Source organism: Diplotaxodon limnothrissa, linkage group LG7, assembly GCF_057381915.1.
Source record: "Diplotaxodon limnothrissa isolate DT_005_m linkage group LG7, D_limnothrissa_male_GT1.1, whole genome shotgun sequence".
Classification (NCBI taxonomy): domain Eukaryota; kingdom Metazoa; phylum Chordata; class Actinopteri; order Cichliformes; family Cichlidae; genus Diplotaxodon; species Diplotaxodon limnothrissa.
This window is the reverse complement of record NC_140602.1, coordinates 53,640,491-53,658,979: the sequence shown is the minus strand read 5'-3', so window position 1 is coordinate 53,658,979 and position 18,489 is coordinate 53,640,491. Positions and strand designations below refer to the sequence as shown.

Below are 18,489 nucleotides of genomic sequence, written 5' to 3'. Positions count from 1 at the left end.
TTATAAATGGGAGAGATTTAATTATTCCCTTAAAGGATGTAGAAGGCTTTTAATGCTGCTTATGTTACTTTGCGAGAAGCAGAAATCTTTTTCTTTAACAGCTCATTGAATAGATTTTTTTTAACTATCCATTCAAATACATGGGACAGAGCTGAAAAACTGGGCTCTTGGTTTTACTTACAAGTATCACAACCTATTATATATCAAAATATTGGATTGTGCAGCTTCAGTTTCAGAGTCTTAGTCCTCCATTAAAAACTGCTCTGCTTTCCTGACAGCTGCTACATTATGCTTTAGAACAAATAGACATAAATGGCTCTAACCAGTAAGAGTGTGTGCGTGTGCCTCCGTGTGTGTTTTGTGTGAGATACATCTAAACCACGCTTCCAAATATAACCTCAAACATCCCTGTGTAAATGTTTGTTCACCTCGCTTGTCTTTCATTCCCCAAAGATGCAGTGCATCCAGTATACAGTCTCACTTAAACCGTGATGTTTGCTTTAACAAGGCCAGACAGCTGACATGTATTTGATCAAAGAAAAACCACATTCTTAGGAAACAAAAATATCTCTTTTTTTTTCTTAATTAAATACAAAATATTACTGTACAAAGACAAGATTGCAAGAATTACAAAGCGAAAAACACACAATCAGTGCAGGAATTTGTCAGCTATAATGAAAACATTTTCTCCGGTGAGTTTGATGCACAGCGAATGGAATTACGCATAAAGTCAGATGCTGTAATATGCTTTCTTTGTATTTTTTCTACAAGAAATCTCAGCACGGGCAAAGCAAAAGAGTATCTGAATCTCTACTCATGATGACAGCACTTACTTAACCTTTATTGAGCATTTACAAAACAAAAGGTGTCATCATCTTCTGCTGTGACTGCCCCTGTAATACTGGCTTTCCTTTTCTGCTTTATTCATTTGATATTGTCACCTAAATTATGAGTCACGAATATTATGTTTTTGAAATTAAAAGCAAATCATGAGCAGGAAACCTCTGTTTTAGTAATTAGACAATACTTTTGGATCTAAAATGTCACAACTTCATAATTTTACCAGAGTTTAGACATGTATCTATGTGAAAATTCTTGAGCTACAGTACTGTGCAAATATACGCTGATATACAGCATATATATATATATATATATATCAGGCCAACAGAGTGCGAAGTCTCTTAGGCAGCTTTCTTTAAGTAGTCTTCAGGAACAGTTCTCCAGGCTTCTTGAAGACCTTCAAAGCCTTTTAAAGGGATGTTTGCTGCCTTTTTGTTCCAATTTTAATAATAATGTTGAGGGGTGGGCTCTGACGAGGCCAATCCATGACTCATATTGTTCCATTGTGGGTTCTTCTGACTTCCTTGTCATGCTGAAAAATGAAGCCATTGCCAATCAGACTTTTCTGTGTTCATAATTCCACCCATTGCCCATCACTCCATAAAACATGGTACCAATGATCTTGAGTCCAGTTCTTGTGTAATTTGGCATATGTCAGCCTTTCCCCCCCGTTTTACTTCCTTAAAAATGGCTTCTTGACACCCTTCCACTGACACCATTTCTAATGAGGCTTCAGTGAAAAGTAGATGGATCAGCCAAAGAGCCCGATGCTTCTATCAAGTCATGTCTCAGGTCTTTGCTGGATTTTCTCCTGTTTCTTATGGACATGATCGTGAGATCCTGTTCATCTGCTGTACTTAGTTTCTTTTAGAACTGCCACATCATATTTTGTCTCCAACTCTTTTCAGATTTTTTAAGGACACATTGTAAATCATGCGAAGACATTTCTCAGCCAATAGGTCTTTGGGAATCAGCTTGTTAGTGCAAAAATGTTATCTTATACCTGTCAAACTACGTTACCTTTGTCATATTTAGGAGATTCAGCTAATAAACTGGGAAGAGATTATGTGTTTTTGCAGTAGTAAAAAGTACCTAAAGATACAATACAATTTAAATAGTTTCTTTGCTGTTGTATGTTATGTGTATGCACAAGAGCGGTTCATCCCTTGAGTTAGGTGATGTTTTTATGCTTAAATGCTTCTTAGATCAGTGTTAAGTAGCTAACACCAACAACAAAAAGATCAAGTACAATTACTGGAGTAATTTAAAAAGCAGGTAATGTCCAAAGAAAGACTTTGAAAGGCCTTCAGAAAGTGTGGAGAACTATTGCACAAGACCACTTTAACAAAATTGGAAGGAATTTCGACTCCTTAGGAAATCATAAAGAATTAAGGGGGGCAGCTGGGAAAGGCATCAGCCCTCTGCGACCCTGAATTGGATAAGCAGAGGAAAATACATGGATGGATGGATGGGGTGACTCAAGACGTTTGCATGGTACTGTATGGCACAAAATATATTTTATTTATATTTCATATTTCATTCATATATGCTTCAACCACCAAATTATAATCAGTTTTTTTAAAAGTAAAGACTTTCCCAAATTTGAAAAAATCTCAAGGTGTTCATGACATATTGCACACATTGCTTCGTCCAGTAACTGTTAACTTTATATTTAACCAGCAACATTTAATAAGTCCATCGTTGTCCAAAAAAATATTGCAAAACTTCCCTCAAGACAAGGGTTAGGTAATCGGTTCATACATGCAGATTTTAAAAAGCAGACCTAATAAAATGACCTTCTAGTACCTTGCATTCCCTGAATACATCTTGATTACTACCCTAGCGCACCAAAAGAGTGAATGTTGCTCCCTCGGGGAGAGACACACAGGGGTTAAAAGCTGTGTGTGGGTGTGTGCTCACTGTGATACAAAAGTGTGTTTTTCTCTGACTCACCGTCCAGCCTCCACCGTCTGTCGTCATGTCACAGTAGACCTGGAAGCCTGAAGGGTGGTGAATAGGAAACACAGAATAGATGCCATCTTCTCTCTGTCCACTGGCATACAGATCACCACAGTCACGGGGACGTGAGCCTGGGGACATGCAAAAACAGCGAGTCATTAAATAAATTGGCTCTAATATGGATTTCAAAGGCAAAGCATGCACTTGTACACGAGTCTTGCTTTGCCTTCCATTTAAATCCAGGCACTGCCACTGACACACGGACACAGGAATTGTAAAGGAACAGTTTGAGTGTTGTGAAAAAAAGATTGATGATGAGATCGACGAGCAGGTGATGGATGACAAAAGTGGAACAAAACACACTGTAAGTCTGTCAAAGACGAAATTATGGGAGGAAAAATATGAAAAGCAAGTAGGTTAAATGAAGCTGGGAAGACACGAGGGTGGAGCGCAGATATACAGCACCGTGATGCGAGATAATACAAGTAGCTGGGAAAGGAATAATCAAAAGGAAGTTAGAGAAAAAGAAGGATATCTTAGTGAGGAGGTATATACATTTGAGGGATATAAAACAGACAAGGAGGCAGAAAGATTGGAGAGAAGTATATAACAGGCAGAATTCGAGATGAGTTAGTGAAGAGGAGACGTGACAGTGACAGAGAGAGCTTGTAAGCCACAGCAGAGCAGAATAGTAGCACCCTTGTCTGTGACTGAGAAACCCTTCTTACACAAGGGATACAAAATCTATTCACCAGGAAGCAGGAGAGAAACTCTGTGATGAGGACAGTGTTATAGATTATGCCTTCACCGGGTCAAACCCCTGAATTTAAAACAGCCAGGAGACTTCTTAAAAAGACCATACAAGATTTTTTTTTACAGAACCCTACATGATAGGAAATGTTTGCTCTCCCCGAAGCTTTTCAGTTTCTCCGTGTAAGCCTCGGCTAATAAGATCCGAACTTTCATCACCGTCACACATAAATGGTAACATTTCCTACTTCTTTTCATTACTGGAAACTGGGGGTGTCTAGGTTCGATAGAAGAGTCGCTATTTAGGAATTCTCTAACACAGTCATTTCTTTTTCAGCTTAATCATCCCTTAGAGCCGAGAAAATTTCCTTCCAAGTAACACCTTCATTGATTGCACTTACACTCTAGGTCTGCTTTTACTTGACCTGCTTTATGGCTGCAAGATATTTAATACAAAAGCATACAATGGAAGCAATAAATGAATGGGAATCACTCGTTTTCAAATCTTTCTCCAAGACTTAGTGACACAGGCTTTACATTCACAACTTTAGATGTCTTATAGTTGTATGCATATGTCTGCGCATCTATCATCAAATTACATGTTCTGTTAATTATTTTTTTAAATACAACCCCACTGCATTAGATATATATGTGGCCCTTTCATTGAATGCAATTACTTTTTTTTTTTAATTTAGTAAACGCAGAAAATTAAACAGTAATTGTGGCATGCACAGAAAGTTATCAGTCTAATGAGTCATGGGAATGCCCCATTAGATATTCCAAAATGCAAGCATATTTTGGAATAAATAAGAACATTACTTGCAGATCACTTACACATACTCACACACAAGTTTTATCAGATCTACCCAGAACCACCTTACATGGGAAGAAGTACTGGGACGTCTACACATTACATCTACAGATCGGCCATAGGCATCACAAAGCTCCCGGCACAGGTTTTGTGCTGATGTTAATGCCAGAAGAGTTTGGGACTCAGCAGTTTCTGTAGTTTTTATAAGATTTCAGTTTGCGCAGGGTGCCGCCGGTGCATCGAGCCACCTGGGGGGCTCTTCGACTGGTGGGGGAGGTTGTTACATCTTGCAGGAGCTCTCCTCTCTTCAGGGCCTCACTCTGCAGGAGGGGGAGATACAGGAGAGGTGGAGGAAGATCTCAGCCTGGGCGTCTATTGTCTCATGTAGTCTGGAACATGAGTGGATGACGGGGTGGGTGCAGTTTTCTCTGTGGTGGGGTCGGGTGGGCTGTCCCGGGCTCTGTGAGGCCAGGCGGCGCTGCTGTACTGGGCCCCGGTCCGGATGGGCCTGGGCCCCCTTTCCCTGGCGGGTTGCGGAGTGTGGGGGTGCGGGGGAGCTGGCTCGGCCTGGGGCTCGTTCACTCTGGCACAGCTGGCTGCCGGCGGAGCTCACGGGCACGTCACTGCAACCCCTCCTGGCTTCTGCTCCACGGCTGCTGAGTGAGCCCTCATCTGGGACTCTCCTCAGCTCTTTCTGGGACAGTGGCGCGGCTGCCCCTCTGTTGGTCTTCCTTGGTCTCTTGTGTTCTGGGGGCCTCTGGATGTCTGGAGTTTTGATCTCCTCCATACCTGCTTCATGCCCTGGAGGACGGGGCTGTGGCTCCCCACACCCTCTAGCAGATCATTACATGAAGGAACCTTTTAAAAACAAGTGTGTTCATGCTCACAGGTGTACACACGGGTGCTCACACACACAAACTACACCCTTTTTGGCTCCTACCTTAAAGCACACTGTGCGCTGTCGCTCTTACGTGCTGCACAATAATGTTTAACACTTAGTATTTACTGTTATATTCCCATAGATCATCATGATGTTGTTTATCTCTTGTTAAATGCTTGTTTTCTTTTTTCTTTCTCAACAGGTGATCCAGGTGATTGATTTATGTATTTTTTGTCTGCTTATTTTGTTGGTTTTTGTTTTTTGCCCTTTATCCCCGTCCCTCTTCTCTGCTGTTTTTTCCCCCTCTTTCTTTCTCCCTTTTCTTTTCCTCATTCAAGTCTGTCCCATCTCTAGCAAGTGAAAATAAAAACTAAAATAAACAATAAAAGGTGAATCAAATAGACCATTACGGCAAGGCTGGGACGGTCCATTTGGTAAAGTAAATCCGTTGGGCATCTTTCTTTGCCTTTAGACAACAATTCTGATGGCAAAAGAGCCAAACGGGACAGGCAAAAAAAAAAAGATTTCAGTTTGCAATAACATCACTTAAAATTTTAGTTGATCAAGAAATGTCTAGTATAGAACAAATTTCACCAAATGACTTGTTGCAACTGTGCCATCAAATTTCAGTATCGCTTTCAAATCAATAAGCTCTTTTGTGAAGGCAGACTTGCATGCGCGTGCTTGACTTTATACACCTCTGGCAATGAGACTGAAACCTGTGTTTCAGTCTCACTAACGCTAAACATTTAATGATGTTTAGCGTTACTGTGAAAGCTTCAGCTCAGGAAGTTGTTTCAGCATATTGAGGTGAGTTTTGGATCATCTACCTGTTTTGAATTAGCCAGCCTCCTTTCAATCTCTGTTTCTTAATTTAAAATTTGCACTGTTATACTTAGATTTATCAGAATACATTTTTCAATTAGTCCTGAAGGTCTGCTACAAAACACCAAAGAAGAACATTTCTCTAAATATATTTGATGATTGTGGGCAAAGAACCTTTTTATCAACAGCATGTACGGCTTATTGAGATGACGATTTTCATACTTCAGACATCTGCGATGAGACTGTAGGTTTTTTTCTTTTATCTAGTGACTCATCCATGTAAACCTTGTCAATGCACTGAAATTGCACAATGAAATGGTGTAGCACTTCTCCTGTGTCAGCTAAACCTTCCTGCAGGTTTTTTGCAGTCATTAAGGAGTCTTTGCTTTGCATTTCCTGCCCACTATTTCTTTGTTTTGTTTCAATCAAAGAATTTGTTTCAATCATTTCTTAAAAACTTTTTGGAATGTCTTTTATAGCATTTCTGTACTTTGTAGGCACAAATTTGCTTCATTTGCAGGGTTCTGAGTTGCTTAGGTGATCATGTGGTTGTTGATTATTACTATAAGGATTTTAAAAAAATCTACTTCATCAACTTTAAAACATAATGTCGCCCAGATCTCTACAGATCTTTTAGAAACATTACCTATAATGTTAAAATGTACCATTGCCTATAACATGTACAATATATCGACTTTCTGGTTTCTGAATCTATTTTAGCGGCAAAGTAACCACTATAGTTTTTCCATAAATGTAAGCTTCCAGTTGGTTCAGTTGTTGGGGGAATATTCCCAGCCATGGATTTGAAACAACATTGGCGTCTAATGCAGTAGAGACGTGTAACAATACAGCAAGTCGAGCTCGCTGAGAGCTGCAGAGCAGGACTAATAGAGCGGTTTGATCAGAAACCCTGCTGCATGCAGGGGCGGACTTCAGTGCTGTCAGTTTTGCATTCATATATCTTTGAAAATCTAATATGTTCTTTTGGGAATATAGAGCAAACAGTACTGACATGAATTATTAAAACATTCACACCCATATGGAAAAGATGTACAAAAAGATGTACTCAGTTTGAATTTCAGCAGTTTGTCTTCACCATATCTACATGCCTAAATGCACTGAGTTGCTGTTATATGATTGGTTATATGAATATTTGCGTTAAAATGTGGTTCAACAGGTCTGTCTAGTACATGTACTACATATGCTTTTCTGTTGCTTTTCAACATGAGAACTTACATATGGGCACACAGCCAGTCAAAGATCACTTTTTGCCTAAAGACTGCATGTAAATCTATTAAATCTAACATAAAATATGTGCACACACAACTTTTATAGTATCTGGTTTTAACATTTAGTATGTAAATCCAAATTTTTGGAGTTGGACTTAACCACCACAAGAGTTACTAATGCTAGTAATAATAAAAATAATCAATGTAGTTAACGAGTATGGGTGGTTAGGTGGAAAAAAAATCATTTTTTGATGCTCTGTGGTGCTGTTTTGCTGTCTATCCTAGTTTAGATGTTTTTGCTCCACACACAGGAAAAAAAAACCCAAACAAACCCCAAAACAATCCAAAAAAGAAGAAACACTGATTTACCACCGGCAGCTTTGATGTACTTTATCTTGACAGTAACTCTAGGGGTTAAAAGCAGTAAAACCCAGCATCAAACTGCATTTCAGGATTTCACAAGCTTAATGTAGAGCATATTTATAGTCTATAAGCACATGTAAACATACCATTTAGCTATTTTGAAGCCTACTGGTTCACAGCATTGTGCCAGACTCTACTTTTGAAATTTCTGGGAGCACAGGTGCAGGAGCAAAGCAGGTGGAGCTGGATGCAGCTTGGAAGAGAGGCTGAATACATTATTACTAGGAGGAATGTGGAATAAGCAGATGGAGTCAGGGTGAGCTTCAGTAATGACCGGTCACATGTGCGTCCCTCTTCCTCTTCAAGAAATAGATCAAATAATAAGAGAGAAACAGGAGCCTACCATGAACATATCTGCAACATGTTAAAAAGCGAAGAGCAATCATGTCTTTTTTTTTTTTTTAATTACCTCCTTGCTCAAAAAGATCCTGTATCCTCTGCATTTCTCTTTGCTTTTTAACATGTTGCAGTGAGCTTGCATAAAAGGATGGATTCAGTTGGAAATGAGTTTTTTTTTGTTGTGCTGGTACCTCTTGTAAAAATTTTTAATGAAGTTATGGGATAAGATCAGAAAAGCTATACTGCATTTATCCCAAATTTGGAAAAAAACAACAACAAATTTTTAATGACACCAGTTTAAAAATTAATAATTAATTGACAATAAGTAATCTAATTTGTTCTGCAGCTTCTATACAAAAAAACTAATTCCAAACATTTCAGACCTGAATTTCTGGCTCCTTCTTTTGTGTATGACTTAGCAATACGCACGTAGCGTGGCTAGCATTACTTTTATGATAACCATTATTATTAGATGGTAAATTTACAGTTAATGCAACTTTAATGAATAATTATTGTATTCCTAACAATAAAATTGTAATAAATGCCAAAGTTAAATGGTTTTAACGTCATAATTTATGTGTATTCTCAATTTTTCCAAATGTAAACATTGTGATCTTGTGAAACTTCAGCAGAGACCTGTGCTATGAAGCAGGATTTGTATCAGGCAACATTTATGTTGCAGACCTAAACTGCATATAAGAGCTCAGTCTTGGGAAATCAGTAAGAAATACAGATTCTGACCACCAACTTTACCCTGCTTTTTCTCTGGTTGCTGTTAGTAATTTTCAAACATTTTTGTTGTTCTTTGAGCCTTATCATATGATCCCATTTCAATACCTATTTCAACTTATGCCAAACTGGAAGGCAGTCTAAGCTTATGTTTAAATTATGTTTTATTTTATTAATTTTTTTTCACTTGCTCTCAGACCTTTAAACACCACTGGGGCTGTAGCTGAAAGAATAATGTTACAACTGTCTTACATACATCTAAACATTAATTTAATGGAATACGTAATTGTAATCTGTCAGATTCCCCTGTGTCTTAATAATGGAGCTGCAGTACTGATAAGTCTATTAACTTACACAGCCTGCAATTTGGCTGGCTTTCCTTGCTACTAACATGTAAGACTTTATTAATATAGCAGTGCTTTTTCCATTCTTAAGGACTAAAGTGCTAAATGCACATGAACGTTCACACAGCACTGTTAATACACTGCTTTGTTTTATTGTCATATTGTAGTATTGTAGTTTGGGACTGTTATATGCTGCCAAGACTACCTCTTTCATTTGAATGAGCTCCATTTTTGGACTGACAAACAAGGGCTTGATAACTGCCTGTGTGTAACTGCTTAGCCTGATAAAATATATTAGGGTTAGTGAAGCCAGGATAAAGAAAAGATATCCTTGGTAATGTCGAACTTTCTTCACAGCACACCCCTCTGGAGATTATGATGCTAAACCAAACAGTAAGTGGAGGTGAAAGTAAACAGCAAGTGAAAACAAAACTAAACACTGAGTGAAGCAGAAGCAGGAGTGAAGCAAATAATCTTGGTAAATACACTACACAATGTTTTGTCTCTACAAAGACTTGCACACATCAGTTACCACTCTACAATAACCACCTGGACCATCTTCTACCAACCAAAATTTAATAAGTTAGTAACTTTTAAAGATGCGGTTTTATTGTTTGTTAACAGAAAAGAACTAGGAACTAAAGTTTCACTAAGTTTCAACTTCCCACTATTAAAATCCTGCACTTTTTTTTTTCTTTTGAAAATTTGTCCTGTTTGTAAAAATATCAGAAGTCGTCTTGCACACTGCTCTAGATGATTAGTCTGCAGAGCATGGAGTCTGCCTCTGTAGAGTGACATTTAGAAAAATGCTTAACACCAGTCTTAATTAATAAAGTTCCTAATATGTCATGCTTTCAAATTATGCACAGCAAGTCTGAAATTAGCAACTGTAGATCATTTCTGCTGCAGTGCGATGACTACTGGTATTAAGTTGGTGAAAGATGCCGCGCTCATCAACTGCAGTATCAGTATGTACATTAATTTGAGACTACGGTTCACCATATTACATATTTAGATGACAGCGTAGGCTGAAAAACTTCCTCGGTGTGAATAAAATACTATACTGCATCAAATACCAAGATGTGCCACCATCTGAAAGAGGTCACATACAAAGAGGTTTTTCTTTTCTTTCATTTTCTTCCTTGTCACCAAATAGGCACAGATTTAAAAGGAAAAAAAAGACTAATGCCTGTTTAAAGTGACATAAAAAGCACGGAAAAATGGAGCCTCAAGCTTAAACATCCTTTCAAAGAATCTAGTCGGTTCAGTATGTGAAGCTCTGTCCAGGGTGCTGAACCCTGAAGCTGGTCGATCAGTTAGCATGAATGCCTTTTCTACTCTTGACATTTGTATAGCTACAAGTTAAGCACCATTAAAACAGGTTTCTGTGAAGCACTATGTGTGAGTGTGTGTTTTTAACTTGAAAAATACACAAAAATTTCACATCGCAATAAATTAAAAAGCAAATAACAGACAGACGTTCTTTTAGGTCTTTCCACTCCTGTAAAATTCTTAATATAGGGCAGGCGGTTTTATTTTTAATTATTTTTGATTTTGCCATTATTAGACAGTGCAGTTACAGACAGGAAAGCAGGTAGAGAGAGATGATGGGTGAGTGGGTGGGGAAAGAAACGCAACACAAGGCTCCATGTCAGCATTAATCCAATCCAATCCAATCCAATCCAATTTTATTTATAAAGCACTTTAAAATACCCAGCACAGGAACAAAGTGCTGTACAGAAAATAATTTAAAACAATAGAATAACAGAAAACAGCAAATAAATAAATAAAACACATAAAACATAAAATTAAAACAGCCCTATATTAAAACAAAAACAAGATAAAACAGCATCGAATCACCTAAAAACAACTGAAATAAAAATAAAAACCAACATCTCACGTGGTGTCAAAGGTGGGTTTTCAAGAGTGACTTAAAAACAGATAAAGAACTGACCTGTCTAATCTCTAAAGGAAGCTCGTTCCACAGTTTTGGAGCTGCTACAGCAAAAGCACGATCTCCTCTAAGTTTACGCCCAGTCCTGGGTACATTCAGGAGCAGCTGATCAGCTGACCTGAGAGAGCGGGTGGGTGTATAAGGCTGTAGCAGCTCAGAGAGATACGATGGGGCTAGGCCATGGAGGGCTTTAAAAGTAAATAAAAGAATTTTAAAATGAATCCTAAAAGAAATGGGCAGCCAGTGAAATGAAGCTAAAACAGGGGAAATGTGCTCAAACTTTCGAGTGCCAGTTAAAAGACGAGCTGCGGCATTTTGCACCCTCTGTAGATGACTAATATGTGAAGCGCTGACCCCAATATAAAATGCATTACAGTAATCCAGCCGAGTGCTAACAAAGGCGTGGATCACTGTCTCAAAGTGCTGCCGTGGCTTTATTTTTCCCAGCTTCCTGAGGTGAAAGAAGCTAGATTTTACCATCAAACTTCAGATCACAGTCCACTTTGACCCCCAGGTTTGTGACAGTTGGCTTAACATACTGGGCCAGGGAATCTACATACACATTGGGGGTCTCAGTGGGGCTACCAAAAACCATCACCTCTGTCTTTTTATCACTGAATTTAAAAAAGTTAACAGACATCCAAGTCTTAATGTCATTGAGACACTGAAGTAATGGCTGTGTAAGGTATCTGCCTTTTTTCTTTAGTTAAAAAGAAAAAAGTTAAACCCGAGATTCTACAGTTTAGCTTCCCAGCATATGGCTGCCTGCTCAACCTGTGAACTAAACCAGTGCTATGGGATTTCTAAGCATGTATTTTAATTATCTTTACTCTGCATTTATACTCTATACCTTGGCGCTATTAAAAAGAGGTAGACTATAACAGACGTTTTGTGCTTTAAGATGCTTTGATGTCAAACTGTCATTGCCTACACCCTTACAGGCAATGACAGTTATGCGTTATGGTACGCTATTATTCCAATTTTAAGACAAGAGTTGGTCATTTTTCTGCTTTTTTTAACAGGATCTAACATATATTATGTTATGGGAAAGATTGTAAGAATGGATTTGTTGGAAATACACACACCAGAATTTTTCTGGAACGCTCATCCTAAATGATAGATGAAGTAAACAGGAGTAATAAATAAATTAAATAATTCTCCTGTATTCCCTTATATCAGTGGGACAAAGAATAGTACATTCAGGCATGAAGCATATCTGCAGACTGTATTCTTCTTTCTTCCAAAAAGCATGTGAGTCCCAAAACACAAAATGTTTTTTTCCAACATAAAAATGTATGCACATTTTAAATTGGCTTTAAACTTTTCTTTTAGCAAAAAAAAAAAATAAAAAAATCTTGCATTGGTAAATTTTATGCAAAGTGGTGAAATTACTCATGTGGAAAACTATTAATAATGAGCGATAACGCGTGACAAATATTTGACTGAACTCAACACCTGTTTTTAGGCTCCACCGTAAGAAAACTGGAGAGAGGCAGCAGCCTGCGAGCTACTCCAGCAGGCACAACAGGGCTGATGTAATCATCACTACAACCCCGTACTGGATGTAAACCAGAAACGGAATTAGGAAAAACATATACCTTGTACATGATGACTCCTTAATTTGAACAGGCATAATCACAGTAACGCAAATACATGTACAATTTAATATGATGGAAGTTATCGAATAAATAGCACCTTGTGGGTCTTATTTTGACTCTCTCTCTCTTTGACTCTTTAGAGTTTGAAAGTATTTTTCCTTCAAACTGAGTGGGGGGAAATCTATGCGTGTCACGGCCGAGGCCGCCTCAAAAGGGAAAGGACTCAAATGCTCGTAAGTAGTTTCAGTGACAACTTTTGTTTTCTCAGTAAGTGTTCACAATCAGGAAAACTGGGATGTGACTTTAACAAGTGCTAAATGCCACAATTAAACCAAAAGGGTTTTAAGCAGCCTGGGCTAAGAAAGCAATCTGGTTGTTGGTCTGTGGAAACAGCTGTTCCGGGGATTGGGCTGGAGGGAGAGTCAAACTGGGTCCAGGGCAAGGGTCAGAGTCACTGTAAATAGAGTACAGACGTTCAGGTATGGTTCGGGAGAGATACGGGCAAGCTATTCGTTCTGAATCTTCCTTAGTACTGCGTACTTGCCGTGGGTGGTCTGTAGTGGCATGAAGGGGTGAGTGGGCCAGGTGAGTGGTCCGAAATTACTGGCGTTGAGGCAGGGAGGCAGGCAGGTGAGTCGGGTGAACAGCCCGTGGGACTGTCAGGAGGTCCAGCGTCCGGATTGGAGCTCTTTGGCGGAGATTTGTGTCTGGCAACTTGGTGCGTGGTAGGGTTAGCTGAGAATCTGGCGAAGAGAGGTTGAGTGTGCTGGCCTTATGAGTCCCCGGCTTCATTACCCACAGGTGCGAGCAATCAGCAGAACACTGAGGCCCCTCCCAGGGGTGGAGATGCCGGCTCGGTGGGAGACACAGGACTATGACAATGCGGCACATAAATTGACTAATGATCTCCTGACTGAATAGGGGAATTTAATGTTTTTGTCTCGGATGTTGTTGCCATTAATATATAGCCAGGAGACAGTAGATTAAAGCCAAACTGAAGTGTATTACATATTGTTGGATGACAACTCTTGCCATCATCATGAAACAATATACTGGCACACTGGTTAAAACCTTCGGCGCCATGGACAGAGCCTTAGCGCGGCGTCCTCTGAACTGAACCTTGAGTTGACTGTGAGTTTCTGAGTTTTGACTATGAATTTTGTCACAGATTAAATTTTAAAGAATATATAATGTTTCCAATAGTGTTATTCAACCTAAAGACCTGCTTTCCAATTAACAGTGACGCTTAAATGGATTCCAGATCAAATTGATTATAACTGTTAAGTATTAGTATTTATATTAAATGTATTATAGATACATTTGTAAAATGCGATACATTAAATATAAAAATTCTGAACATCGTTGACCCACTTACCTAAAATATAACAGTATATATGTTATATTTGTAAAAATAAATAAATATGGTACTTGGATTTAATTTAGAAACCCATCATCAGCATCAAGGAGAACTTACTCAGCTGCAACAGTTAGGTTGATGATGTTACAAGCCTGCAATATATTAATATTAAAGTATATAATAAATATACTAAATATTAGTCATGACTTTTTTATAAAGCATTCTAGAGCATAAGCAAAACTTGAACTTCAAAATATCCCTTTGTTATGCAATTCCTAGACGATGCCTACTTCTTTATGTCTACAGATTTATGTAAACACCTGCACCTTCTCAAATTGTACCTCTAAGACACAAATGGTTGCTCTTTTATTCTGGCATCGTACCCGCTATACACGGGCAGCTTTCAATCTGTGACCTTGGCTACCTAAGACAGCGCAAATCCAACAGGGGGATGCCACTGGGTGTACTATGCCTGGTTGAAAGCCTTCCAATGGGATGATGCCTCAGGCCCTTCTCTGCCTTTCAGCAACACAGCCCGGTGGCCATGCAAGTCATCTCTCATGCTGAGAGCGAGAAAAAAAAATCCACATCTCTACCAAGGCCAGTGGATAATGTGGATGAGGTGGATGAGATGTAGCTCAGAGAAACATATTGATATCACGAGGAGATGCTGGATTGAATAAATATGTGGGAAGACCGATGGTAGACGCACGTCTGTGGAATAAAATTTTGATGAATGGTGGAGATGGAAGAAGAGAAGGACTGATCGTGACGGGGAGCAGAATAGAGTTTGAAAAGGTCAAATGTGTCGATGTATACATTACATATACAGAGACAAAGGTAAAAACAGAATATAAGAAAAAGAAAACCTTACATACACTCAACAAAAATATAAACGCAACACCTTTGTTACTGCTCCCATTCCCCATGGGATGGACATAGAGACCTAAAATTCATTCCAGATACACAATATAACCATCCCTCCCAAACAGTGGTCACAAATCAGTCCAAATGTGTGGTAGTGGGCACATCTGCCATATTGAGATAATCCATCCCACCTCACAGGTGTGCCACATCAGGATGCTGATCTGACATCATGAGTAGTGCACAGGTGTACCTCAGACTGCCCACAACAAAAGGCCACCCTGGAATGTGCAGTTTTGTCTCACAGCAAAATGCCACAGATGCCACAAGCAATGAGGGAGCGTGCAATTGGCATGCTGACAGCAGGAATGTCAACCAGATCTGTCGCCCGTGCATTGAATGTTCATTTCTCAACCATAAGCCTTCTCCACAGGCGTTTCAGAGAATATGGCAGCACATCCAACCGGCCTCACAACCGCAGACCTCGTGTAACCACACCAGCCCAGGACCTCCACATCCAGCAGGTTCACCTCCAAGATCGTCTGAGACCAGCCACCCAGACAGCTGCTGGAACAATTGGTTTGCACAACCAAACAATTTCTGCACAAACTGTCAGAAATCGTCTCAGGGACGCTCAACTGCATGCCCGTCGTCCTCATCGGGGTCTTGACCTGACTCCAGCTCGTCGCCGTAACAGACTTGTGTGGGCAAATGCTTACATTCGATGGCGTCTGGCACGTTGGAGAGGTGTGCGCTTCACGGATGAATCATGGTTCACATTGTTCAGGGCAGATGGCAGCTGAGAATGTCCCAGTTCTTGCATGGCCAGCATACTCACCGGACATGTCACCCATTGAGCATGTTCGGGATGTGCTTGACCGGCGTATACGACAGCGTGTACCAGTTCCCACGAATATCCAACAACCTTGCACAGCCATTGAAGTGGAGTGGACCAACATTCCACAGGCCACAATTGACAATCTGATAGACTCCATGCGACGATGTGTTGCACTGCATGAGGCAAATGGTGGTCACACCAGATACTGACCGGTTCTGGGTCCCCAGACCCCCAATAGCGCAAAAAACTGCACATTCCAGGGTGGCCTTTTGTTGTGGGCAGTCTGAGGTACACCTGTGCACTACTCATGATGTCAGATCAGCATCCTGATGTGGCACACCTGTGAGGTGGGATGGATTATTTCAATATGGCAGATGTGCCCACTACCACACATTTGGACTGATTTGTGACCACTGTTTGGGAGGGATGGTTATATTGTGTATCTGGAATGAATTTTAGGTCTCTACGTCCATCCCATGGGGAATGGGAGCAGTAACAAAGGTGTTGCGTTTATATTTTTGTTGAGTGTATAAGAATCCAAGCCCACAGGACAGATACATAAAGTCCAACCATGCTTCATTTCTCTTACCGTTGGAGCAGCCCTTGAAGCGGGCACCTCTGACTGGTGCCCTTTGTAAGTCAGCCTTGACACGTGCCTTCAGACCCACATTCTCCTTCTGCATGGCATTAAGAGCATCACTAACCGAGTTCACTACCTTCACCATGTTGATCTGGCTGTCTGACAGCAGCTGCAACACACAAACAGAGAAAAACACTTAAATATATGTTGCGTTACACTCGTAATTACAATGCAAATGCACACAAGCCAGTCGTCTCTATTTACTTTGAACATTTTTAAACTGTCTACTCTGCACATTGCTTCAGACCATTTCCCAAAGCTTTCCGAGGGTTTTTTACTACCTCCTAGACAGCCAGGCTTCTTCTACCTTTTTGAACATGTCATACACATTACTGTTTAGATATGCATAGTAAAACTGAATGTGAGTCTTAAAGTAAAATGTGGTTCTTGAAGTTTTCATAAAAGAAATCTGTTTTGGACCCTCTTAAGGGCTGGAATTTATTCGGTTATAAACAATCAATTGAGCATAACATTAGTTCTGGCAAGCTGCAGAGTTGAGCTCAGCCAGCAATCCCCGCAGATCAGCTGATGTCAGTGCCAGCCAACATTAGCTGATATGGTAAATATAAAATGATTAATGCTATTTAAGCCTCATCAACCTGCATACAGGCAAGCCCCTTTGCAATCCCACTTCCACCTTCATGCTCAGTGTCTTTAATCTATCTTTGCCTCCTGCTTTCCATGTCCATAAATGGAAGGGGAGGAGGTGTGTGCTCTCCCATACTTAATCTTTCTACAAATGCAAATAGAACAGCTGGGGAGTCCCAGAACAGAGCCATACCTCCAAATATGAATTAATGCATATGGAATAGCAATGCTACTTAGACTGTTTCCTGACAGAAATGTATTTACACTCTGGCAGCATAACAAACCCCTCTTCAGAAAAGTGTGCACTGTCAGTGGTTTCTGCACTGGATTCAAATACCATGTGAAAACAATACACGTACTACACATTATCTGGAAGGCAGGAGCTAACCAGGTGCAGAGTCCAAGTGCAGTAACATAATTTATCCTCAAATGAAATAATGCCATTCCCTTTAATCTCCTCATATTTGTCAGTACAACTATAGATACAGCTACATAAGGAAGATTTATGAATTTCATCACTACCAAAGTGGACTGAAGAGTCTACACTGTTCCAAAAAATAGTAATGTCAAATGATTTTACTGTGTATTTTACAGTTGTGTACTGTTTTTCTAGAATATCATTACATTTACATAAGTAGACTGTGATCTGACACGTCAAATGTAAAATAACATAACATCACTGTAAATGTAATAAAACACAATTTACTTGTTTGTTAAATATATTTTGTTGTACATATGCATATTTAGATCGTAAAAATACATCCAGAAATGTCTCCCATCATGCCTTGGGACATGTGCTGCTGTTTAGATGTTCTTGTTCTACTGTTTATGGTTACGTTACTTTTAACTGTTATCTTGAATGTTGTGTTTACGCCGTGGTGCAGAGTCACTGACAGTTGTTGTTTTGTAGAGAGAGTGCTGTACCATGAGTGACTTCTGTTGTGCTGTTGTTGAACCTTGAGGCACATTGTAGCACCGGCAAGTGTTTTAATAAGGAGCTCCCCCTACCAGCTTGGGGTTAAATAACAAGCTCAATCTCTCTCTGTGAGCTACTTTGTTAAGATTTCTCTGCATGCCACAATGTAAAACATTGCACGGACACGCTGTGCTAATTATATATTTTGAAAAAAGAAATGTAGAGGTAGGAATTGCAATTAATATAAATAACATGACGCTAAGCATTGGCCAATGAATGTGAACTAACAACAAGGTTGTAGGTAACGCTGCGACCGTAGGAAAAAACTCTAATATGAAGGCATTTTACTGTGCATTTTACAGTAATGCTCTGTTCTTCTAGAATATCATTAAAGTTACGTAAATAGACTTTAACTTCACATTTTGAATGTAAATTAACGTTAAATCACTGTAATGTAATACAACATAATTGTCATGATTATTAAATGTATCTGTCTGTACATATGCATATTTAGATTGTTAAAATACATTCACAAATGTATCATGATTTCACAAATATCTGTCCGTTATTTGAAAGATTGAACTGTTGAATTCAAATGTAATGCT

General features: G+C 39.5%; 1 protein-coding gene across 1 annotated transcript in view; it reads right to left on the bottom strand.

Moving 5' to 3' along the window:
• Window positions 1–18,489, bottom strand: part of fibcd1b (fibrinogen C domain containing 1b) — a 126,118-nt gene that overhangs the window by 55,868 nt on the left and 51,761 nt on the right. Inside the window, exons 4-5 of the mRNA XM_085359928.1 lie at window positions 16,330–16,489; window positions 2,794–2,930 (exon numbers count right to left, since the gene is read on the bottom strand). Coding sequence (XP_085216054.1) covers window positions 2,794–2,930; window positions 16,330–16,489 — 297 coding nt within the window. The remainder of the gene's footprint in view (window positions 1–2,793; window positions 2,931–16,329; window positions 16,490–18,489) is intronic.